The 25,782-nt window shown below is 48.3% G+C and overlaps 1 protein-coding gene across 1 annotated transcript in view; it reads left to right on the top strand.

Annotated features, from left to right (window-relative positions):
- The window catches only part of MALT1 (MALT1 paracaspase), a 183,210-nt gene extending 158,448 nt beyond the window's left edge, over positions 1 to 24,762 (top strand). The window contains exons 13-17 of the mRNA XM_075343327.1: positions 184 to 311; positions 6,589 to 6,738; positions 8,395 to 8,552; positions 10,068 to 10,193; positions 24,208 to 24,762. Of these exons, the coding sequence (XP_075199442.1) occupies positions 184 to 311; positions 6,589 to 6,738; positions 8,395 to 8,552; positions 10,068 to 10,193; positions 24,208 to 24,762 (1,117 nt within the window). The remainder of the gene's footprint in view (positions 1 to 183; positions 312 to 6,588; positions 6,739 to 8,394; positions 8,553 to 10,067; positions 10,194 to 24,207) is intronic.
- Positions 24,763 to 25,782: the final 1,020 nt, after the last annotated feature.

Genomic DNA, 25,782 nt, shown 5'->3' with positions numbered 1-25,782 from the left:
GGTCCTCTGTATTCTGTGTAAGACACATTGATGCGTTCATATTGGTATTGTGTTTTTTGGGGAGTTGTAATCTTGAACTCATATATCCAGAGACATTCTGCATGGAAAGGTCAGCTATGGAGGTGTTCACTCTCCATGATAAGATCTAGCATCAAATTTATGAGGTTCTCTTGTATTTTTTAGGTGCCAGGGGGCAGAAGCGTTCGAAATTCAACATTCAGATCTAGCAAATGGCATTTTTATGAAGTTTCTCAAGAAACGCTTACTAGAAAATAAGAAGATCACCGTCCTGCTGGACGAAGTTGGAGAAGGTGAGAGCGTGTTTTATTCTAAGGCTACTTTTAGGCTACTGTTAGGGGCAGGTGCAGGCTGTGTAACTAAGCTGGCGCCCATCATGTATATGCACAGTCACCCAATAGCCACCATACATAAATGTCATGAAGGTGGTAAAGTCTGTTCACACAGTGGAGACCACAGGGATCTGTGCTTGGATCAGTTTTTTTTAATCTCTTTATTAATGACCTTGTGGATGGGATTGATAGTAAAGTGTCAGTCTTTGCTGATGACACCAAACTATGTAGGATATTAAAAACTGATGTTAATAGTACAATATTACAAAACGATCTGGACAAAATGTCGGAATGGGCAGATACTTGGCAAATGAGATTTAATGTTGATAAATGTAAAGTAATGCACCTAGGACGGAGTAATCCTATAGCTGCGTATACATTAAATGGAAGTGAATTTGGGACTACAGAACAGGAGAAGGACTTGGGTATTCTCATTACAAATAAGCTGAGCAGCAGCACTCAATGTCAGGCAGCAGCTGCTAAAGCAAACAAGATTCTAGGGTGTATAAAAAGAGAGATTAGATCCCGTGATCCCAACGTATTGTTACCCCTCTATAAATCACTTGTAAGGCCACATCTGGAATATGGGATGCAGTTTGGGGCTCCACATTTTTATAAGAACATTCAGAAGTTAGAGTCAGTTCAAAGGCAAGTAACTAGACTATTACAAGGAATGGAGGCCTCACATATGATGAGGTTTAAAAAGTTAGATATGTTTCGCTTAGAAAAAAGACGTCTCAGAGGAGATCTCATTTATATGTATAAATACATGTGTGGTCAATAAAAAGGAGTGGCACATGACTTATTTCTTCCAAAGACAATACTAAGGACCAGGGGGCATTCACTGCGAGTGGAAGAAAAGCGATTCCGGCAGCTAAATAGTAAAGGGTTCTTTACAGTTAGAGCAGTCAGACTGTGGAATACACTACCACAAGAGGTAGTAATGGCAGATACTATAACAGCTTTTATACCAGGGCTGGATGATTCCCTCAGTACACAACATTATCGGTTATAAATGATTTAGTGACATAATGAACAATTGGTGGAGGAAGGGGGAACTAAATTGACCAGGGGCATTTTTCAACCTATGTAACTATGCTGGCTTTCACATAGATTTTGGTGAAGCTTCTGCATGAAATTTCCATGCCCGTGAATGGTGTTTCTGTGACGCCCTGGGCAAGCCAGGGGTCACAGGTCATGCACCATCACACCCTACATCCCAGTTAGGAACACCAAAGCTACACTAAAATCCTTGTTGCCTTCCTCCAGAGGCTGATGTTCACACCAGGGGGTGGGCCAGGCGGTTGGCTCCGCCCACCGAGGAGTTCACAGCTCTGGAGGCGGGAAAAACCAGTAGTCCAGCTAGGGACGGAAAGGAGTAAACAAGCAGGAGAGTCAAGCTAGGGAGGGAGAAGAGTAAACAGCTAAGATGAGCTAAGGAAGTGAAAGTAGTGAAGTGAAGTGGAGGTGGTAAAGGAGGAGTAAGAGAAGCTAAAGGAAAGTGAGAACAGTTACAGAAGGAAAGCTTGAAGTGTGTCCAGCTGTGTGCAGGACGGAGTCAGCAAGGTCAGCAACAGTGGTGATTGTCTGAAGGGGTGACCGTTTGGAAGTTCCTGGAAGGACCGCGGACGGGTAGTGACCCGGCGGTCTGGAGCAGCGTACCAAAAGACAGTCAGCGCCAGGGCAGGGGCCTCTCGGACCCCGGCAAGGCTAGGAGTCGCCAAATTTGCCAAATCCGTCAGTGAAGGGGACGTAGATCCCCCAACAACCAAGTCCCGATTGAAGGCAACAGCCCAACCTGTACAACAGAGACACCGCCACCGCCAGGGCACCAGTTTCTGAGGGCCAGCGCCTGCGGGCAAAGAGTAGAGCTCCTCCGGCCCAGCTTGAAGCCGGGGAGCGGGTTACCGGTGGGAACCCATCGCGACCAACAGACAACATTAGGTGCAAGGACAAGGGACATCACCGCTACCGACTGGGTGAGCAAGTGCAGCCGTCCGTGGGACCGACCAACCAGCCGTCTGTTTACCGAGAACTGTGTCACTGTCTCAGGCTGAGTGAGTACCACAGTGCCGCAAGGCACAGCGCTGCCCCCGCGTCCCTGCGCCCACCAGGCCCTGCATCCCACATCTCATCACCGGGCCCCGGGATCACCAACCCCTACCCACGGAGGGGCAACACAACACCTAGCTGCTCCACTTCACCATCCCCGGGATCCCCGTATTGAGCAGCGGTGGTGCTACACATCACCACAACCGTGGGTGGCGTCACGGACAATATCCCAACACCCAACTCCCCCCTTTCACTCACGGGCGAGGAGCGCCGCTCGAGAACCCCCGGGATCCGGCCCACAGCTCGAGCCACCACTGAGCAGCGGCAGCCGCCGGACCCGAGCAGAAGGGGCGAGCGCGGTGTGCTGACACCCTCCTCCCCGCCCGCGACAACTTGGCGTCACAAACAGGATCCTACCGCTCTGCCGTCTGGTAGAGGTGCGCCTTGTGACCGCCGGAGGTATCCGGCTGAAAAATTTCAAAAGCCGCCATCTTTGGCGCGAAAAGTTCCCGCTCGAGCGTCTTCTCGAGTAGCAGAGGCGCGAAGGTCAAAACCCCGCCCCGAGTGAGGAGGGGCCGGAAAGAGCTAAGGGGGAATCGATGGCGGCTGGCTGCATGTAACCGCAGCTATAAAAGCAGGGACGCCAGGACTCTGCTGGAGTACTGGGTTCCTGGAAGGCACGATTGCCAAGATGTACAACCCAACTCCCAACGAGGAAGCCCCCGCGCCCGGCACGGCGACGTGGTTGAGGGACCGGACCGTCCCGCTGAGTAACCGTCTGCAGGCCCATATGCAACTCGTCCTGGAGGAGTGGGAGACCGACATGGCGGACGTGGTGGCTGCTATGTGGAGACGCGAGGTTGAAGAGGAGTTGGAGGAGCGGGTAAGCGACCCACGCCTCTGTATTCCTGAAGGATCGGCCGTTGGAGCTGAGGGGCCCGGCCGGCTTCCGCTCACCCTGCCTCCCTCCCCGCTACCCGTGATAGCTGCTGCCGCCCCGCCATTAGGCCCGCTACCTGCCCAACCGGTAGCGATACCCTGCCCAGCCGCTCCGGCGGACCAGCCGGCTGCAGACGTCCAAGACGGCCCTGAAGTGCACCAAGGGGAACCGCTAGAACCGCGGCCCCTTAACAGCGTGGTGCCAGAAGTCCCAGTAGAGACTGTGCCAGACCCTGAGCCCGGGACCGTGGCCTGGATGAAGGCCCGGGTGATTCAGTTCCACCAGCGTCAGCAGGAACAAATCCTCCGGATGATGGAGCAGTGGACCAGCGAGGTGGAGATGCTGATTACCACTACCGCGATGTACGAAAGGGGAACAGATGTAGCAGAACCGACTGGTGACCCACGTCCCTATGTCCTACCTGGACCGGCCGCTGCGGCTGAGGGGCCCGGCCTAGTCTCGGCCTATGCATCGCCCTTGCCGTTCCTTATGGGGCGCCTCAGTGTAAGCTCGCCTAATCTGCTGCTCCGTGCTACCGCGGAAGGGGCTGAAGTGCTGGATGCTGGAGACCAGGAGGCTGCGGCAGCTGGCGGCAACCCGCCTGACGCAGAAACGAGAGAGGACGACTCCTACCCCAGCTCCGGGCACGCTGTTGAATTCGAGGAGACAAGAGGAGCCCCAGTGGTTTTCCATACCCCGGGCACCGGTGGAAATGGGTACCGGGTGCCCCGGTCACCGCAGGCATGTCAGTGCATGTTGGATATGCTGGTGGAGGGGGATGGAGCTGCGTTAGCTGAATATCCGGAGTAGGGCAGCGGATGCCCGTTACACCGTCCCCGTTGGGACCACCTGTTTGAAAAGTTTGAAAGGTTGAAAAATGATAAGTGAAATGATCCGAAGTTTACCTGATTGTCTGTGTGATTTGCAACCGGCCGGAGCCGGCACCGTTGTCCCCGTGGGGACCGTTTACAAGTTTTGGCATGGGAACTATCCATGGACAAGCCCGTGAACTTGCAGGGCAACCACAGACGTTAGTGGCTTGTAAATAAGTTGTTTGCCGTTACCGTTTTCCGCAGGCCGCCTCCGGAGAGGCAGATTGGAGGGAGGGCCCGCAGCAGAGCCGGCTGGGGCCCAGCCACCAAAGGGACCGGTGGCTACCCTCTGGAGGGGAAGGACAGATCCCGCTCGGGTACCGTGTGCTGGACTGTGGATCAAGGGGTGCTGCCTGGGTTTTAGGGGCAGCATCAGGGCCAGGTTACTTGGGTGGGAGAGAGCGGAAACCGTAACCGTAAACCGTTTTGAAACATTTAAGAAATGTGCCTCCCATAAGGGAAGAGTTATTAAAAATGTATTTATGTTTATTAACCTTGTTATCCCCTTTTGCAGAAAAATAAAACCGGTGTTGGATCGGCAGCCCGCGGACGGTCTGCATTTTGCTAAGGGGGAATGTGACGCCCTGGGCAAGCCAGGGGTCACAGGTCATGCACCATCACACCCTACATCCCAGTTAGGAACACCAAAGCTACACTAAAATCCTTGTTGCCTTCCTCCAGAGGCTGATGTTCACACCAGGGGGTGGGCCAGGTGGTTGGCTCCGCCCACCGAGGAGTTCACAGCTCTGGAGGCGGGAAAAACCAGTAGTCCAGCTAGGGACGGAAAGGAGTAAACAAGCAGGAGAGTCAAGCTAGGGAGGGAGAAGAGTAAACAGCTAAGATGAGCTAAGGAAGTGAAAGTAGTGAAGTGAAGTGGAGGTGGTAAAGGAGGAGTAAGAGAAGCTGAAGGAAAGTGAGAACAGTTACAGAAGGAAAGCTTGAAGTGTGTCCAGCTGTGTGCAGGACGGAGTCAGCAAGGTCAGCAACAGTGGTGATTGTCTGAAGGGGTGACCGTTTGGAAGTTCCTGGAAGGACCGCGGACGGGTAGTGACCCGGCGGTCTGGAGCAGCGTACCAAAAGACAGTCAGCACCAGGGCAGGGGCCTCTCGGACCCCGGCAAGGCTAGGAGTCGCCAAATTTGCCAAATCCGTCAGTGAAGGGGACGTAGATCCCCCAACAACCAAGTCCCGATTGAAGGCAACAGCCCAACCTGTACAACAGAGACACCGCCACCGCCAGGGCACCAGTTTCTGAGGGCCAGCGCCTGCGGGCAAAGAGTAGAGCTCCTCCGGCCCAGCTTGAAGCCGGGGAGCGGGTTACCGGTGGGAACCCATCGCGACCAACAGACATTAGGTGCAAGGACAAGGGACATCACCGCTACCGACTGGGTGAGCAAGTGCAGCCGTCCGTGGGACCGACCAACCAGCCGTCTGTTTACCGAGAACTGTGTCACTGTCTCAGGCTGAGTGAGTACCACAGTGCCGCAAGGCACAGCGCTGCCCCCCCGTCCCTGCGCCCACCAGGCCCTGCATCCCACATCTCATCACCGGGCCCCGGGATCACCAACCCCTACCCACGGAGGGGCAACACAACACCTAGCTGCTCCACTTCACCATCCCCGGGATCCCCGTATTGAGCAGCGGTGGTGCTACACATCACCACAACCGTGGGTGGCGTCACGGACAATATCCCAACACCCAACTCCCCCCTTTCACTCACGGGCGAGGAGCGCCGCTCGAGAACCCCCGGGATCCGTCCCACAGCTCGAGCCACCACTGAGCAGCGGCAGCCGCGAGCAGAAGGGGCGAGCGCGGTGTGCTGACACCCTCCTCCCCGCCCGCGACATTTCCACAACCTTGGTCACTTGGGTTGTAAACATTCCACGTGGATTTTGTGCCACCGCGAAGAAATTTTAATTCCGAATGGAAAACCTGAGGATGAGGGTATTTTCATACACAAGTAAAAATTCACAGCAGAAAACATAGAGTTCGCCGTGGATTTTTGCTGTGGAAAATACTCATGGACATGTAAACATAGCTCATGATTTGGTGCCAGGTCCTTATGTGTGGTAAAAGGGAAGACATCACAATGCGAGGTGCCACAAAGCGTGGCAGGCAGCAGCTATCACTTTTCAATCCTATGCACCATTACATTTAATTGCTTCGTTTGGGGGTCTAAATATCACAACCCCTGACCAATCCTGAGAAAGGAGAAGCCACAGCGCTAATTTTGCTCTGCAGCGTCTTCACAGTATTTCCCTGCACAGTGACACTTATATCCCACTGCGCAGGGAAGTAGCCACTTACAGCCACCCATGGAACAGGGATGTATAAAACCAACACATTTAATATTTATTGTACTGATTATTTTGTAGATATGGGACGTTGCCTGCTCACCAAAGGAATGCAAGCGCTAGAAATCCGCAGCAGCTTGTCCGCCAGGAGGGCACTGACCGACCCCATACAGCACAAGTCGTGTTCTCCAGAATCAATGGCAAGAAATCTGCAGTGGGCAAAGGCAAATGGTGAGATCTCAGTAAGACATTAAAGGGAACCTGTCATGGTTTTTTTTGATATTAAACCGCCCCCAATGTGCATCAATAACATAGTTAAAAAAATAAAATTAAATGTATTTATGTTAAAAAAAGACTTTATATGCTTAGGTGAATGCAGTAAATTCCTTAGGTTTCAGTCGTAGGGGAGGAGCTTTTGCTGGGTTCAGTCACTGTCACTCAAGTTCAGGCATGATTCTTTTTTTAACTTAGTCACACACCCAGCATTGTAATTGATCCCACCACAGGTCCTTCACCACCACTTCTCCAATGTTGAACTCCAGAGCTCAAAATTGGACTAATGGTAGTGAAGGACCTGTATTATGTCACGATCATGTGACCATTATGGGCAGATCTCAGCAGAGAAGTGATACTGAAGGACCTGTTGTCACAGGTGGGCTAAGCTAGCTAGGAGACCAGAACTGGCCCTAAGACTGTGATCCCTGTGCTGACCCTCAACCCAGAAGTACACTTAAGGGTAGTGAGGTCTGAGCCCCCAGCGTGTTCCTGTTTCCTATTCATGCCCTGACCTAACCCCCCACCCCTGAGGCGGGCAGGAGACACCGAGAAACCTCCCCCCCTCCCAAAAAGACACGGACAAGAGGAAGAACTGAAACTTGTTCACTCTGCAAACAACCACAAAGGGAAGACAATAAAGGTTCAGGAAGAAAACAAAATATAAGGGAGGACGTAACGCACAAGGAACACTTCCATACCATACTAGCAACAGATTGCAGGTCACCAAAGAGGATTCGCAAGAGTACGAGCAGATGCTATCTTCGGCGATCTTCTAACATACTCCCCAGCTTTAAATATGGAGAGACCAGCTGTGGATGGTGATCAGCAACTTGACTCTCAGAAGAGTTGCACACTGCTCAGAGAAGGATTAACTCCTACACGGCTGGGAGCAGTGGGCACAACTCAGCCAACGTCCAGCAGAGCTGAGCATTAAAGAGAAACCAGGTTGCCTGTCAGACTCTGCAATGTGAACAGGGTCCGACACCGTTGCTGTACTCCGAGAGTTCGGATCCGGACGGCGCATGACACCTGTGGTAATCAGCAAAAGAGAAGTGGTTCTGCAGGACCTGTGCTGATGTCACAATCACTTGACAGTAATGGGCTGAGCTCAGCAGAGAAGTGCTGTTGAAGGACCTTTGGTGTAATTAATTACAATGCTGGGGGCGTGACTAAGCTCAAAAAAGAATCATACGCCTGAACTAGAGTGACTGTGACTGAACCAGCAAAAGTGCCTCCCGTGACAGAAACCTACATATGTACTGCATTCACCTAAGCATATAAAGTCTTTTTTAAGATAAATACATGGAAATTAATTACTTTATTATACCAAATCATTTTTTTTACATTTTTGGGTGTTTTTTTAATGATTTCGAAAATTTTTAGTTTTTTTTTCTTACTTTTATTTTTAGTCCCACTTGTGAGCCCGATCTCTCATATAAATACACTGCAGCACTTCTGTAGTGCACTGCATCATGCCTAGATCCCCAGAACTCATAGTTTTAAAGCTAATATTAGTAGTTCAGTAGTTTCATTCCTAGACTAAATTTTCTCCATCCTGGTCTCAATTTATTACACAAAATATTAAGCCTCTTGACGTTCTTCCATCTGCAGAGCTCCCGGAGAGCATGTGTATTGAATTCAACTGTGGTGTAAAAATCAAGTTGGGGTTTGCTGCCGAATTCTCCAACGTGATGATCATCTACTCCCGAATTATAAGCAAACCCCCCGACATCACCGACTGCACGGCCAGCGTTGGCGACTTTCCATTAGTGAGTATCTGTCCACGTTACTCATGTTCTTGTTTTATGCTTAGCGTGATGTGCTAAATGAGCCTCCTTTCTCCACCCCACACCCCACCAAAAAAAATATTCGGTGGAGTAGGTGTGATTACAGAAGAGCATGCCTCCCCACTTTTAAAGGGGACTCTGTAAATGTGATTACCCCTCCATAAACCATTTATATGGACATTAGCTGTAGTACCCGGTGTTGCCCGTGATAGTAACTAAGTGTCTCTCTCATTCTCACTCTCTCCCACTCTTCCTCTCTGTGTGTGTCTCTCTCTCTCTCTTTTTCTGTCTGCCTCTCTCCTTACCTGCTTGTCTCTATCTCTCTGTGTGTCTCTGTTTCTCTCTGTGTGTCTCTATCATTTCTGTCTGTCTGTTTGTCTCTCTATCTGTCCCTTTGTCTCTCTCTCTCTCTCTGTGTCTGTCTTTTTGTCTGTCTCTGTCTCTCTTTCTCTTTATGTCTCTGTCTGTCTGTGAGTCTGTGTCTCTCTATCTCTCTGTATCTGTGGGTCTCTGTGTCTGTCTGTCTCTGTGTTTGTCTGTCTCTGTGTCTCTCTGTCCCCATGTCTATCTGTCTCTGTGTCTGTCTGTCTTTCTGTCTGTCTCTGTCTCTCTGTTTCTGTGTCTCTGTGTTTGTTTCTGTCTCTCTCTATCTGTCTCTCCACCGATATCATATTACCTCACACATAAGCTTCTTATACTAAGAATGTCCTTCGTTGCCTATAGCAACCAATCACACCTCCTATTAATGACCTGTAGCTCCCAGCTCCATTGATTTTAATGTAAGCAGGTTTTTTTGGTGAATAACTGTAAATTGCGGGGTTACATTTTTCCCTCAAAACATAGTCTATGATGTTCCCTGAGTCAAATGAAGTGTATGTGCAAAATTTTATGATTGTAAACGCGACGGTGCGGATTCCTTTAGCGGACACAAACACACACACACACACACACATATACACTCAGCTTTAAATATTAGATGTAGGTCATATAATATATAAAGGTGTTTGTATCTTAGTACCTGCCACTTGTTGCCTGAATACACAGAGATCCAAGATTTTCACAATATGCAAATTAAGTGTTAAGTGGTTTGTCACGCCCAGAGCACTTAACGAAACTCCACCTACAGAGGTCATTTTCACTCTTTACACTTTAATCTCTATGAGTGGCGGGCAGGAGAGCTAGATCACCACTTTGCTCCACCAGTTATGATGGCCAACCAAAACAAAAGCAAGGAGGACGCTTGGCTAGTGCAAAATTTGTAACATGACCCCCTGCCATGTGCTATTTATAATGATAGTGAATTGTTATGAGACATAGGGGCCCTCCAGGACCAGGATTTAGGTACAAGCGCCCTCTCTTTGCTCCTTCCTTGCTGAGAAGCATTTATTAGTAGCACCAGTGTGGACATATCTAGTGATTTGGGCTTCCCCTTAAACCTTTAAGAATATAAAGCCAACTAAAAGAAAAGTTCCTTTATTCTCATTTGTCTTTCTATAGGATTTGTACATTGACCCTAAAGAAACGAATAAAGACACCCCAGAAGAAACAGGAAGCTTCTTGGTATCTAAGGACCTCCCAAAACATTGTCTATACACCCGTCTGAGTTCTCTGCAAAAACTAAAGGTAGCTATGGGAATCTAGCAATAAGTATTTAGTTTTCCTACAGATCCACCTCTGGGGAAATGAAGTATTACAACAGCACCAGTTCACAGCAATGTGTGTGTGTGTGTGTGTGTGTGTGTGTGTTGTTCTGTCCCCACTTAAAGGCGATTGAAGGCGCGTAGTTGTGAGATGTTGTGAGAATCTTACCTTCGTTTTTCCTATAGGTGAAGCAGACAGGACCAGAGTGCTCCAAAGTTAAACATGCACATGCTGACATGAAACAATGGTGGTTTGTTTTCTCCAAAGGTTAGGACATGCAGAGTACAGTAGTCCAAGTACCTGCCATTGTGGTTCTCTTGTGATGCTTTTTTCTGGAGTCACTAAAGTCAGAAGACTTTGCTTCTAGCAGCTCCAATAAGGGATGTGATTCTCACAAAAACTCTGGCTGGAACTGAATATTCCAGGAAGTGAGGTAAGAGGATCAGCAGACACTCCCAAGGGCTGGACAAAAGAAACAGAGGAGCCGAAAGGTCTGACCAGTAGATGGCAGCAGAGACAAGCATGAAAAACATTAAATAACAGTTTTAATTAAAACAATTAGGAACAGCACACTCACCGTCTGAAATTCACTTTGGGGATTTCACTATTGAGTCCATAATACAACCTGAAAGGAAAGGCACGTTAAATGCAAAAACAAACTCAATTGAGTCCAAAACAAGAAGGATGGCTCAAAGTTCAGGTCCAGTAGCGTTCATCCCGTTGGGACGCTCTCTATGGGCAACAACAGAACAAGTTCGTGGATTGGCCTTGCAAAGGTCTTCGTCTCACCTTTCCTGATGACCTTTAGCTCCACCTTCCGAACATTGCCGTCCTGGCTAGGCAGTATCCTAGTAATCAGTCCCATAGGCCAGTCAGTCCTTTCTGTGGTCTGGTCTTTCAGGTATGCAACCGCTGCTATAACGTCTGTGGAGGCGTCTGAGAAGATGTGGAGTTCCTTCTTTATGCTAGAGGTGAGGGAGATTTTGATATAACATCTTGGGATGTGAATGTTGTTCAACCCACGCAATGACTGTTTCCAAGCTTCCCATTTTTGCTGTTTGTCGGAAGGGAATGGGGTATCCCAGTCCTTGACGGTTTCAGAGAATTGTCTCAGCAAGGATTTGCCTTGTATAGTGATAGGCGCCACAAATCCCAGCGGGTCGAATAAGCTGTTCACTATAGAAAGGACACCACGTTTTATGAATGGCTTGTCTGAGCAAATTACTTGAAATCCGAAGGAGTCGGCTGCAAGATCCCATCTGATGCCCAGGCTCCTCTGCACGGGTGGACTGTCTAGCCCCAAGTCAATGTCCTTGAACCCAGGGGCATGATCGTCCGACTCAAAGGCTCTCATTACGGTCAGGCTATTTGAAGCAATTTTGTGTAACCTGAGTTTTGCCTGGGACAGCATGCCTTGAGTCCTTTTGAGCAAATCAATGGCTTCTTCCTCGGTGGGTAGTGATTTGAGGCCATCATCTACATAATAGTCTTTCTCAACAAAGTCTCTGGCGTCTGTTCCATACTCAGACTCTCCCTCTAATGCGGTTCTCCGGAGGCGATAGGTTGCAACTGCGGGTGAAGGGCTATTTCCAAATACGTGGACCCTAATACGATATTCCACCATCTTTTTATTGGTGTCATTGTCCTTGTAACACAGAAATCTGAGGAAGTTCTGGTGGTCCTCTCTGACTAGGAAACAGTGGAACATCTGTTCAATATCGGCAGTGATGGCGACAAGCTCTTTTCTGAACCTCAGCAGTACTCCTACCAAGTTGTTTGTTAGGTTAGGACCTGTGAGGAGAACATCGTTAAGGGATATGCCTTTATGTTTGGCGCTGGAGTCGAAGACAACCCTGATTTGATTCGGTTTTCGTGGGTGGTATACACCGAATGAAGGCAGATACCAACACTCTTCGTTCTTCTTCAAGAATGGAGCAGGTTCTGCGTGGTTGTTGCGGAATATTTTGTCCATAAAGGCAACAATATGTTCTCTCATTTCAGGTTTGCTGTTCATAGAACGCTGAAGAGAGTTAAATCTGGTCTGAGCTTGAGCTCGGTTGTTTGGGAGTCTTACCCTGGTAGATCGGAAGGGTAATGGAGAGACCCAATGGTTGGTTTTGTCTTTAGAAAACTCACAGTCCATTATTCCGATGAATTCTCTGTCCTCTACTGACAAGATTACTTTATCGTCGTCCTTGGTTGTGAGAAAGACTGATCTTCCCAAGTTGTCGATATGCAGAGAAAAAGCGATGTCAGGTAGCTGTATTGTGTCTGGAGACTTCTCTTTCACTCTATAGTGATGAGGACATGGCTTTAGGCAGATTGTGTGCCCATCTCCATGCATGTAAGTCTTGAAGGAATCAATTTCTGATCGATCAACGCACACATTTCCTATCACTACCCATCCCAAGTCCAGTCTCTGGGCGTATGGTGCATAGTCAGGCCCATTACACTGCTGTCGCACCTTGTGTACCCTTAGATTGTCTCTGCCAAGCAGGAGTAGAATCTCTGCGTTATTGTCCAGAGGTGGGATAACACTAGCGAGGTGTCTTAGGTGTGGTTGATGAAATGCAGCTTCTGGGGTAGGAATTTCATTCCTGTGGCTGGGTATTTGGTCACATTCAACGAGCGTTGGTAGAGGTATTTCAGTCTTCCCATTGATAGGAGAAGCAATGAATCCCTGGGCTCTTCTGCCGCTAGTCTCTATGCGACACTAGCAGGTGTTCAAGGTGTAGGGTTCTGATGGTCCATTATTTCCGAAGGCTTCAAAGAATTTGGTTCCTGCCAGGGACCGGTTGCTTTGGTCGTCTATGATGGCATACACCTTCATTGCCTTTTCTGGATGTCCTTCGGGATAAACCTTGATGAGGCATATTCGGGCACAACATTTCTGCATTTGGCCCTCTCCACATACCTCTGAGCATGAGCAGGAGACAGCTGTGGTGGTGTCAGTCTGATTCTTGGACTCCCCGCCATGACTTGGAGTGGGAGTGGTGGTGACTGCAGCCGGTGTGTCTCTAGCTAGCTGGGTTGGGTGCATGGCTGAAACGTGTTTTTCACTATGACACTCCTCACACTTGGCGATGGATTTACAGTCCTTGGCCATGTGCTCAAGTGATACGCAGCATTTGAAACAGATCCCAAGCTCTGTGAGGACTTTCTTGCGCTCCTGTAGGGTTTTGGATCTAAACCCTCTGCACTTGTTCAGTGAATGCGTTTTTTTATGGATGGGACATTCTTGATTGAAAGACTTATCTCGTGATGAGATGTACTGTTTATCTGTGGGTGCTGCAGGTGATGGTAGCTCAGTCTTCCTAACACTCGATGTTCTTAATGTCTCTGTGTTTGTGTATGGCACCTTCATACCTTGATGATGATGATGTTGTTGCAGCTGCGAAAGTGTTGAACTCTAGGAAGTCGAGGCTGGGGTCGTTCCTCATCTGGGCCTGCTCGTCGATGAACTTGCAGAAGTGAATAAATGGGGGGAAGGTGACGTCATGCACTCTTTTGTACCTTGAGACTGACGTTGCCCATTTCTCCTGCAGACTGTATGGCAGCTTCACCACGATTGGGTTCACTCCATGGGCTGTATCCAGGTAGGACAGTCCAGACAGACGAGGATCTCTTTTGGCGAGCTTCAGCTTCATGAGCAGATCACTTAGGTCTTGAAGATTGTGGACTTCTTTAAGGTTGATCTTTGGGATGTCCTGCAGTCTCTTGAATAGGGCTTTTGTGGCGTCCTGGACAAGCCAGGTCGTCACAAGCACTACACCAACACACCCCACACCCCGGTTAGGCACACCGAAGCCAAACACAAAATCCTTGTTGACTTCCTCCAGGGGCTGATGTCCACACCAGGGGGTGGGCCAGGCGGTTGGCCCCGCCCACCGAGGAGTTCACAGTCCTGGAGGCGGGAAAAGGAGTCAGAGCAGTTTAAGAGTTGAAGAGTGAAGTGGTAGTAGAGGAGACTGACGGTGTCCGGGTGTGTGGCCCGGGCACAAACAGCAAGGTTGGCAGACGGTGGTGACCGTCTGCAGGAGAGGCCGATTGGAGCGAATCGTAAGGACCGTGGACGGGCGGTGGCCCGGCGGTACCGGATCGGAGAGCAAAGAGAAGCCAGCACCATTCGGCAGGGCCTCTTGGACCCCGACCAGGCTAGGAGTCGCCGCAAAACCGGTCAAATCCGTTAGCAAAGGGAACCTCCAGGGTTTCCCAGCAGCCAAGACCCGATTGAAGGCAACAGCTCAAACCGTGAAGGGAAACACAGTCACTGCCAAGGCTACAGTTCCCAGGGCCAGAGCCTGCGGGCAAAAGGGGCTCCTTCAGCACCCATCCAAGCTGGGGAGCGGGTTACCGGTGGGAAGCCATTGGAACCGTACACAAAACACAGGTGCAGGGAAAGGCAGTCACCATCAACCTGCCGGGAGGAGAACAACCGCAGCCGTCTGTGGGACCCGTCCATCCAGCCGTTTGTTTCATCAGAGACTCCGTGTGTGTTACTGGCTGAGTGAGTACCACCGTGCCGCACAGGGCTGCCCCCGCAACCCTGCACCTCGCCAGGCCCCGTAACCCGCCTGCCAACCATCCCTACCCCATCACCGGGCCCCGGGACAACCAACCCCCTTACCCACGGAGGGGAGAATCAACATCCAAGCTGCTCCCTGTCACCGCTCCCGGGATCCCCGTCCAGAGCAGCGGTGGTGTCACCAATCTCACCACAACCGTGGGTGGCGTCACGGACAATATCCCTAAACCAAACCACCCCCTTTTCACTCACGGGCGAGGAACGCCGCTCGAGTCCCCAGGATCCGGTCACCGCTCGAGCCACCACCGAGCAGCAGCCGGACCCGAGCAGTGGGTGAGCGCAGCGTCCCCTCCTCCACCCGCGACACTTTCTCTATTGCTTCTGCGCTGCCAAAGGTGCGTTCCAGTCTTTGCAATGCAGCAGCGAGACCTGCTTTTGCTTGTCCCACATAGACGGTTCTGAGGCTCATGATACGGTTTGTAGAGCCTGGGCCCAACCACTTGATCAGGAGGTCGAGCTCCTGTTCTGCAGTTAAGTTGAGATTGGCGATGGCTGCCTTGAAAGTTGCTTTCCAGGCCCTGTAGCTTTCTGCACGATCATCGAATTTCGGGAGACTAGTGTTGATTGGCTCTCTGCTCACCTGGCAAACTCAGACATATCTGATTTCTCACCACTTGTTGCCATGACGACTCGTGATGCCCCTGGGGCGTATGGGCTGCCTGGCGTGAATGGATGAGATGTTCCCGGGTAGAATGACGTTGCTGCAGGGTTGAGCTGTGGTTTAGCCTCTGTAGATTCTGATAACCGCTGCTTGAGCTGTGGAAGTGGGTCAGGAAACACTTGGTTGCCATCTTGCCGTGGTGACTGTGTTTGAGAGGGCACCTCTTGGGGACTGTTATTAATTTGCTCGGGTGCTTTAGGTGGTACTGGCACTGGTAGACTTAAGTTGGAGGTTTCGGTGTTGTCGGCTTGGACGGTACTGCAAACCGGGGTTGCTACAGGTAACTGATTCAGTACATAGTCTCTTGTGGGATCAACTAGATTGTCTGCTTCCAGTGGTGGCGAGTGAGCTGGATCAGGACCTTGGATCAATGCTTGCTCAAGTAGTCTCACTTTAGCTAGTGCAACTTCCTTTTCCATCTGTGACCGAAGAATCTTTATCCGAGCCTCCGCTTCTGTCCTTTTGGCTTCTGCTTTAGCGGCTTCTGCTTTTGCAAGGGCTTCTGCTTTAGCGGCTTCTGCTCTTGCAAGGGCTTCTGCTCCTGCCTTTTTGGCTTCTGCTTTAGCGGCTTCTGCTTTTGCAAGGGCTTCTGCTTTAGCGACTTCTGCTCTTGCAAGGGCTTCTGCTTCTGCCCTTTTGGCTTCTGCTTTAGCGGCTTCTGCTTTTGCAAGGGCTTCTGCTTCTGCCCTTTTGGCTTCTGCCCTTTTGGCTTCTTTCTCTACTTCTCTTTCTGTGAAGGAACGTCTCACCTTGGATTCCTCTGCTCTTATGCGGGCCTCTAGTATCCTGTCGCTCAGGGCTGAGCTTCTTGAGGATGATGACCCGGATGACCGAGAGGAACGTCTAGATGAGGTTGATCGGTGTGATCTGGTTTCTTGCTGGTGAGAGATACGGTGTTCGGCCTTGTCTATGGCATCTTGCACCTTGGCCTCTCTTTCCTTGTTTACCTCTTCTGCCTTGCTCAGGTCTGAAAGAGCTTCATCAATTTTAGAGTCTTTTAGAAAGGTAATGTACCTTGTTGACAGTCTCTTGTATCTTTCATGAGCTGTGTTCAGCCGTTCCAGAGCGGCTTGTAAGCATGCGGCATCACCTGATGAGGATTCAAGTCTTGACATGTAATAGGTGACTCATTCCCACTGTTCTTCCAGGTGTTCACATAGCTCATCTTTCATAGTGTGATAGTTTTCAGTGGCCTTTATCGTAGGTTTGGAAGAGCGCTTCGGTCGGACAACTTAGTCTGCTGAAAGCGCGGGATCTGCCTCCTGGCTTCATAATGGACAGTATCAGATTGTATTTGCTCTGTTTCAGCAGTGGGGAACTGTCAGAGATCTTTTTCGGCCATTTTGATTTAAGGTGTACTGTCTCTTTAAGAAACTTGACTTTTGAATACGGGTCCGACAATTGTTGTGCAGCTCTGCAAGGACTCCCCGACGAAATTCCCAAGGTGTCTTTAGCAAAACTTGGGGTTCGCAGTCCAGCAATGTGCAGTGATGAGGTATAATGTACTGCAAGTCTATAGAAGGGGCATAGCAAGAGGGAAACAGCAGGTGCATAAACTGTCCCTTTACAATGCAAGCAGAGGTGACACAGGACGTGGCAGATGGGAGAGCTTCCCCTTAGGCTTGTCCAGGCATGCACTGTTGCAGGCAGACTAGTGCACAATTAATCACCAAAGTCCAGTATCATTTAGGATAAGTTCACATTTCCGCTAAAATGTATCAGTCGAAATCCGCCGCTATGGTAAACAATGGAATCCGTTTAGCGGATTCCGTTGTGTCCCATAGACTTGCATTAGTGGCGGATTGCGACTGATGACCCTGCGTTGCATCCACTGCGTCGCGGTCCGTCGTCTTTTGACTGACCGCCGGGCGGGGAGCAACGCAGAATGTAACGTTTTTCGGGCCGTCGAAAACAACGCACCACGCAGGAATCCGTCGCCATCCGTTACACTTGCAATGTATATCTATGGTGCTGGATTCCGTCATAATCCGTCTTACGACGGAATCCAGCGCTGGATTCTGTCATGCTCTACTGAGCATGCCCAGCATGTTTGGCACGCCCACTGGGCTGTCCCAAACACAAACGGATCATGACTGATCCGTCAAAAAACGGACGCACAGCGGATGTAACGGACGCAACTGATCTGTTTTTTCACAGGATTCCTGTGAAAGGAATCCTGTGAAAAACACATCAGTTGCATCAGTTGACATCTAAAAAACAACTGATCCGTTACTGACGGACCTGACGGATTGAAAACAACGGAAGTGTGAACTTAGCCTTAGGGTACTTTCACACTTGCGTTTATTTCCTTCCGTTACAATCCGCCCTTTTGGAAAACAGCGGAATCCGTTAACGGATTCCGCTGTTTCCCATAGACTTGTATGGGTGACGGATTGTACCAAAAGGACCTGCGTTGCTTCCGCTGGGCGACGCTCCGTTGCTTCCGCCCAGCGGGAGGAACGCAGCATGTAACGTTGTTTTGAGCAGCGGAATCCTCTGGATTCCACTGCGCATGCTCTTTTTTTTTTTTTTTAATTTAAATCAAACTTTATTTTGGCTCGCGGTGGCCGAACTTTCAGCTGAGCGCCCGGCCGTCGGCAAGCGACAGCGCTCAGCTGAACGACCGCCCGCTGGCATGCCCGGCCGCCGGCAAGTGACAGCGCTCAGCTGATCACCCGGCGGTCGGCTGCAGGGAACGATCAGCTGATCACCCGGCGGCCGGCAAGTGACAGCGCTCAGCTGATCACCGGCGGTCGGCTGCAGGGAGCGATCAGCTGATCCCCCGGCGGCCGGCTACTGGGAGCGATCAGCTGATCACCCGGCGGCCGGCTGCAGGGAGCGATCAGCTGATCACCCGGCGGCCGGCTACTGGGAGCGACCAGCTGATCACCCGGCGGCCGGCTGCTGGGAGCGATCAGCTGATCACCCGGCGGCCGGCTGCTGGGAGCGATCAGCTGATCACCCGGCGGCCGGCTACTGGGAGTGATCAGCTGATCACACGGTGGCCGGCTACTGGGAGCGACCAGCTGATCACCCGGCGGCCGGCTGCTGGGAGCGATCAGCTGATCACCCGGCGGCCGGCTGCTGGGAGCGATCAGCTGATCACCCGGCGGCCGGCTACTGGGAGTGATCAGCTGATCACACGGTGGCCGGCTGCAGGGAGCGATCAGCTGATCACCCGGCGGCCGGCTACTGGGAGCGACCAGCTGATCACCCGGCGGCCGGCTGCAGGGAGCGATCAGCTGATCGTTCACAATAGTCTGCCGCTGGTAAAACTGTAAAAAAAAAAAAAATCAAAACGAATTGCGTTGTTTTGCAGCATCCGTTGCATCCGTTGTGCCACTATATGCAACACATCCGTTGCATCCGTTACACAACGCAATGGATACCGTTCAACTCAAGTGTGAAACTAGCCTTATACACACTTCAATCAAGCTTAACAACCACCACTTGGCATCGGAAGTAACCGACCAAGAAGAAGTGAATCAACACCAATTACTAGTAAATCTTAAATATTTTATTTCTTATTTTTAGTAAATTAATTCACTGGCATATATGTATTCAATGGTATATCCCTGCCACCGTTCCAGCACCTTGCCCCTAAATGGTGATGCTCACTGGGGTAAAATGATGACATATATATGATGGTATACTAAGGGATTGATTTGCAAATACTTCCCGTTTTGTTTCCCAGTTTCACAGACAGGTATAAATGAATGCAAATCAATTACCATTCTCATAAACTATGTATATTGGAACATCATTTGTCACCACCTGGCAATCAACTCAGTGAGTCATAGACTAATACAACCGCCCATCCGACTATGAAAACACGGTCACTTTATAGTACAACAATGCCATGATTAGCATATCACACAAGGACAAAGGTACATACATTAATGAATAGGTTGCCTGGCCATGCGTCCCGCCACCCCCATCACCATTTAGGGATAAGGTGCTGGAACGGTGGCAGGGATATACCATTGAATACATATATGCCAGTATTTATACCTTAGAATATAATACGACTACTGTATGCGCTATATGTTACCATGGTGGGGATTCATGCCACGTTCTAATACCTCACGGTCCCTTTATGTCTTATCAGTGAGAAATCTATTGACATGTGACATCAAATATTATGCCCTATTGATATGATTTTTGATGTTGAATAATGGACGGGATATTAAATTTTGATAATTCTGGAACCATGTGCCCCCCAGGTGGCTCTCTTGTTTGTATATTTATTGAATGAATTTACTAAAAATAAGAAATAAAATATTTAAGATTTACTAGTAATTGGTGTTGATTCACTTCTTCTTGGTCGGTTACTTCCGATGCCAAGTGGTGGTTGTTAGACTAGTGCACAAGGCTTGTTGCTAGGCAGATTACAAGGGAAGTTACAGGGCTCTTAGGGAACTGAAGCCGGGGTATTGAGCTGTTAAGCAGTCTTCTGACTGATTGGGCTCTCAAGGAAGTTTTGACTTTGGGCTGTTAAGCAGTCTTCTGACTGTTCTGTCCCCACTTAAAGGCGATTGAAGGCGCGTAGTTGTGAGATGTTGTGAGAATCTTACCTTCATTTTTCCTATAGGTGGGGCAGACAGGACCAGAGCGCTCCAGAGTGAAAACATGCACATGCTGAGATGAAACAATGGTGGTTTATTTTCTCCAAAGGTTAGGACATGCAGAGTACAGTAGTCCAAGTACCTGGCATTGTGGTTCTCTTGTGATGCTTGTTTCTGGAGTCACTAAGGTCAGAAGACTTTGCTTCTAGCAGCTCCAATAAGGGATGTGATTCTCACAAAAACGCTGCCTGGAACTGAATATGCCAGGAAGTGAGGTAAGAGGATCAGCAGACACTCCCAAGGGCTGGACAAAAGAAACAGAGGAGCTGAAAGGCCTGACCAGTAGATGGCAGCAGAGACAAGCATGAAAAACATTAAATAGCAGTTTTAATTAAAACAATTAGGAACAGCACGTGTGTGTGTGTGTGTGTGTGTGTGTGTATGTGTATGTAATGCAGGACAGGACAGGTCCTCCATAAACAGAGACGCTCTTTGTTACCCCTCTCCATTCGGCTATGACCCTGGTGGTCTTCAGCAGACCCCCACTATCATGACAACCCATTGCAGCCCCACGATCCAATGCCACAATGCCACTGCGCTGTTAGTGCCGCTGTCAGAATTTTACAGTGGCATTTAAAAGATTAACAATCACGCCTGCTCTATACACCGGTTACCAACTTTACCTCTACATGTATGGTGGGTGTTGTTAAGGGGTTAAACTTGTTCGACACTTGAATCCTCTGTAGGCCAGTTTTCGCAATGCTCCCTTCTTCCACGTCTGACACATTTTGACTCATCAGTGATTTCCAGTTATGGGAAATCTACATGCTTATGGGTTTGGGTAGCAAAATAGGACATCTATCATAGGGTTATAACTGGAGCTGATGCAAGATTAGCAGTTACCCCTATCCATATAATGTCTAAGGCCGGTTTCACACATCCGGCTTTTCGCCGGTTTGCCGGATCCGGCGCTCTCCCATACAGTGACTACAGTACAGTGACAGTGCAACAAGCACCGGTCACATGCTGTCATGTGACCGGCGCATGTGACCCAGAAGTTACAGCGCTGTCACTGTACTGTATTGTCTGTACGGGAGAGCGCCGGATCCGGCAAACCGGCGAAAAGCCGGATGTGTGAAACCGGCCTAAGGTGAGCCAAAAGACCCTTTACTACATAAGTAAGTGCCAGTAATGGTAGGTGTTGGGGTGGTCAAGTTACAGATTTGGCAATGGGACTTTTATGTTACCCTTCTGGTTACTACTGGTATACTTGGTCTTTGTTGATGATATCCTGACATATTGCTGGATTGGTCCCAACATCACTTCGATGATGGTGACATACCACAATGTGGGTATGTCACATTTGGGCAATGTTGGGAACATCAATGATACTGATGGAAAATTCCCCGTATATTGTAACAAACTCTTACCGTATATCAGCCCCGGGGCACTTTCCATTTTTGCGGTTTTGTTTTTTGCTCCCCTTCTTCCGAGAGCCGTAACTTTTTATTTTTCCGTCAATCTTGCCATATGAGGGCTTGTTTTTTGCGAGACAAGTTGTACTTTTAAATTAAACCATAAGTTTTACCATATGGTGTACTGGAAAACAGCAAAAAAATTCCAAATGCGGAAAAATTGCAAAAAAAGTGTGATGGCACAATAGTTTTTGGGATGTTTTATTCACGGTGTTCACTATATGGTAAAACTGATGTGTGGGTATGATGCCTGAGGTCGGTGCGAGTTTGTAGACACCAAACATGTATAGGGTTACTTGTATCTAAGGGGTTAAAAAAAATTCACAAGTTTGTCCAATAAAAGTGGCGCACGTTTTACGCCATATTCCGAAACACGTAGCGTTCTTATTTTTTGGGATCTATGGCTCAGTGACGGCTTATTTTTTGCGTCTCGAGCGGAAGTTTTTAATGGTACCATTTTTGCGCAGATGCTACATTTTGATCGCCTGTTATTGCATTTTGCGTAAAACTTGCGGCGACCAAAAAACGTAATTTTGGCGTTTGGAATTTTTTTGCCACTACGCCGTTTACCAATCAGATTAATTGATTTGAATTTTGATAGATCGGGCATTTCTGAACGTGGCGATACCAAATATGTGTATATTTATTTGTTTTTTAACCCTTTAATTTTCAATGGGGGGAAAGGGGGGTGATTTGAACTTTTAGGTTTTTTTTTGTTTTTTTTTAATTTTTTAAAACTTTTTTTTTATTTTACTAGTCTTCCTAGGGGGCTATAGCGATCAGCAATCCGATCGCTATTATCTATCTGCTGAACACAGCTATACAGCTGTAAACCACAGATACAGTCACTTTCTGTTTCCCTCTGCTTCGTGCCGAGGGAAAACGAAAGTGAAACATCATAGCTGCAGGCGTCATCACATGACCCTGTGCTACGATGGTAATCACCGATAGTCACGTGATCACGCACGTGACTTCCGGTGGGGGCGGCGGTAAGTAAAAAACATGGCCGCGCGCATTTAGATCTTGCTGCCAGACTTTGGCAGCAAGATTTAAGGGGTTAATGGCCGCGGGTGGAAGCGATTCCACCCACGGCTAGCAGGCACACATGTCAGCTGTTGAAAACAGCTGATATGTGTGCCGACCGCCGCCTGCCCGCGGCAGGGGGCGGGGCTTAACGGGACACGCTCCATGACGGATATATCCGTCCATGGTCGTGAAGGGGTTAAAAAAATATATGAGACCTGAGGACAGAATAGTGTGGGAAATCACCATGAAGATCTGCTTACGTGGGCCGATTTTTGCCCAATCAATTATGTACAAGTGGATCAGAGCTCACTGAGGCCAGTTTCACACATCCTTCTTTTTGCCGGTTTTGCGGATCCGGCGCGCTCCCGTACAGTGAATACAGTACAATGACAGCGCAACAAGCGCCAGTCACGTGCTGTCATGTGACTGGCGCATGTGACCCGGAGGTTACAGCGCTGTCATTGTACTGTATTCACTGTACGGGAGCGCGCCGGATCCGCGAAACCGGCAAAAAGAAGGATGTGTGAAACTGGCCTTAGAGACTTCTTCACATGGGCCAAAACGAGCTGCAGGGGGACAGATGATTGGCAGCATATCCCCTGCCAATGATTTATTGACCCTAGTAAACGATATGATTAGTCAAAAGCAACATCTTTACCCAAGCCAATAATTTGGGCCGAGTGTTCTTATGAGCTCTAATTGGGTAATTGGTCTGTGTGGACGGGTTTGGGTCACAATAACCCAATGATCTGATCGGTCAACAAACGGACAAGCGGCATCTTTACCTAGGCCAACATTTGGGACGAGTGTTCTTAAGAGCACTCATTGGGTAATTAACCTGTGTGGATGCCTTTGGGTCACAATAACCCAATGATCTGATCGGTCAACGAACAGATAAGGAGCATCTTTACCCAGGTCAACGTTTTGGATGAATGTTCTTATGAGAGCTCATTGGGAAATTGGCCTGTGTGGATGGCTTTGGGTCACAGTAACCCAACGATCTGATCGGTTAACATCCTGATAAGCTGCATCTTAACCCAGGACAACATTTGGGGTGAGTGTTCTTATGAGCACTCATTGGTAATTGGCCTGTTTGGACGGGTTTTGGGTCAGAATAACCCAATTATCTGATCTGTCAAGTAACGGATAAGCGGTATCTTTACCCAGGCCAATGTTTGGGATGAGTGTTCTTATGAGAGCTCCTTGGGTATTTGGCCTTTGCGGATGGCTTTGGGTCACAATAACCCAACGATCTGATCGGTCAACGAACAGATAAGTAGGATCTTTACCCAGGCCAACATTTCTGACAAATGTTCTTATGAGCTCTCCTTGGGTAATTGGCCTGTGTGAATGGGCTTTGGGTCATAATAACCCAACGATCTAATCGGTCAAGGAACTGATAAGAGGAACCTTTACCCAGGCCAATTTTTTTTGGCTGAGTGTTCTTATGAGAGCTCCTTGGGTACTTGGCCTGTATGGACTGGCTTTGTGTCACAATAACCCAACGATCTGATCGGTCAATGAACAGATAAGCGGTATCTTTACCCAAGCCAACATTTGGGATGAATGTTCATATGACTACTCATTGGGCAATTGGCCAGTATGGATGGGTTTTGGATCACAATAACCCAAAGTATTTCACTTTTATTAGATATTGTATGGTTTGTTTGTTTTTTACTTTCAGGAAAACTTGACCTTCACAGTATACCTGACCTACACGTACAAAGGTGTGGACGATGTGATGGACGAAAGAAAGACAATTGACGTTGGGAGACCTCTGGTTGCAAAATTGTACACTCATTCTGGAGTCCGAATTCCCTGTGCACAGCCAATTCATATACCTCATAGTTCCTGCACACAGCCTACCCATATATCTCACAGTCCCTGTGCACCACCGAGTCATTTTCTCCACAGTCCCGGAACAATGCAGCCCAGTCCTATACGTCACAGTCCCTGCCACAGTCCAGAGACTGCCACATCCACATCGCCAGTGCCCGGACCCTCTCATCTCTCTACAAACCCCCAATACCTACAGTCACCGATCTCATCCGTATACCATCCAAGCTTAAGAAGCAGCGTGCAGTCCGACACTAGGCAGCAATACTATACCGGATATCCTTCTAGCAGTGGAAGGAGGTCATTCTCAGAATTCAGATCACTGTATAGCAATGTACCAATGCCAAGACGTAGCAATGTACCGGAGGAGAGCACAGAGGACAATTTTGATTTTGGCTATTAATATATGCAGATTTTTTTTATTATATATATAAATTAATTTTTATTTTGTTAATATGGTATTGTTATTATCAGTATTCAGGATGTTCAGAAAAATTATATTTGCAGCTTTCAGAGCACAGCGTCTCCTTCTTCAGACAGGTTTACAAATTAAGCCCATTACCAGCCATTTTTCTTTTTAGTTTTTTCCTCCAATTCTTCCAAGAGCCATAACTTTTTTATTTTTTTCGTTTTTGGTTTTTTCCTCCCCTTTTCCAAGTGCCATAACTTTTTATGCTATCGTTTTTATTTTTTTCCTCCCCATTTCCAAGTGACATAACTTTTTTAATTTTTCGTTTTTGTTTTTTTTCTCCCCTTGTCCAAGTGCCATAACTTTTTTATTTTTCGATTTCATTTATTTCCTCCAATTCTTCCAAGAGCCATAACTTTTTTATGTTTTGTTTTTTTCCTCCCCTTGGCCAAGTGCCATAACTTTTTTATTTTTTCGTTTTTGGTTTTCTCTCCCCTTTTCCAAGAGCCATAACTTTTTTATTTTTTCCGTTTTTGTTTTTTCTCCCCTTTTCCAAGAGCCATAACTTTATTTTTTCATTTTCGTTTTTTTCCTCCAATTCTTCCAAGAACCATAACTTTTATTTTTATCATTTGGTTTTTTTCTTCCCTTTTCCAAGAGCAATAACTTTTTTTTTTTCATTTTTTTCCTTCCCTTTTCCAAGAGCCATAACTTTTTTATTTTTTCGTTTTTTTCTCTCCTTTTCCAAGAGCCATAACTTTTTTTTTCCATTAACATAGTCATATGAGGGCTTGTTTTTTGTGGGACGAGTTGTACTTTTGAATGACACCGTTCATTCTGCCTCAAATTTTATTGATTCCAAGTGTGGTGACATTCCAAAAAAGTGCAATTGTTTTCAGGTTTTTTTTGTTGCCAATGTTCACTACATGGTAAAATTGTCCTGAGAATATGATTTCCCAGGTTTGTATGAGTTCATAGACACCAAACATTATAGTTTTACATTTATCTAAGTGG

Source organism: Anomaloglossus baeobatrachus, chromosome 1 (assembly GCF_048569485.1).
Source record: "Anomaloglossus baeobatrachus isolate aAnoBae1 chromosome 1, aAnoBae1.hap1, whole genome shotgun sequence".
In the NCBI taxonomy this organism is placed as follows: domain Eukaryota; kingdom Metazoa; phylum Chordata; class Amphibia; order Anura; family Aromobatidae; genus Anomaloglossus; species Anomaloglossus baeobatrachus.
The sequence above is the reverse complement of the archived record's forward strand: the minus strand, read 5'-3'. Positions and strand labels throughout refer to the sequence as shown.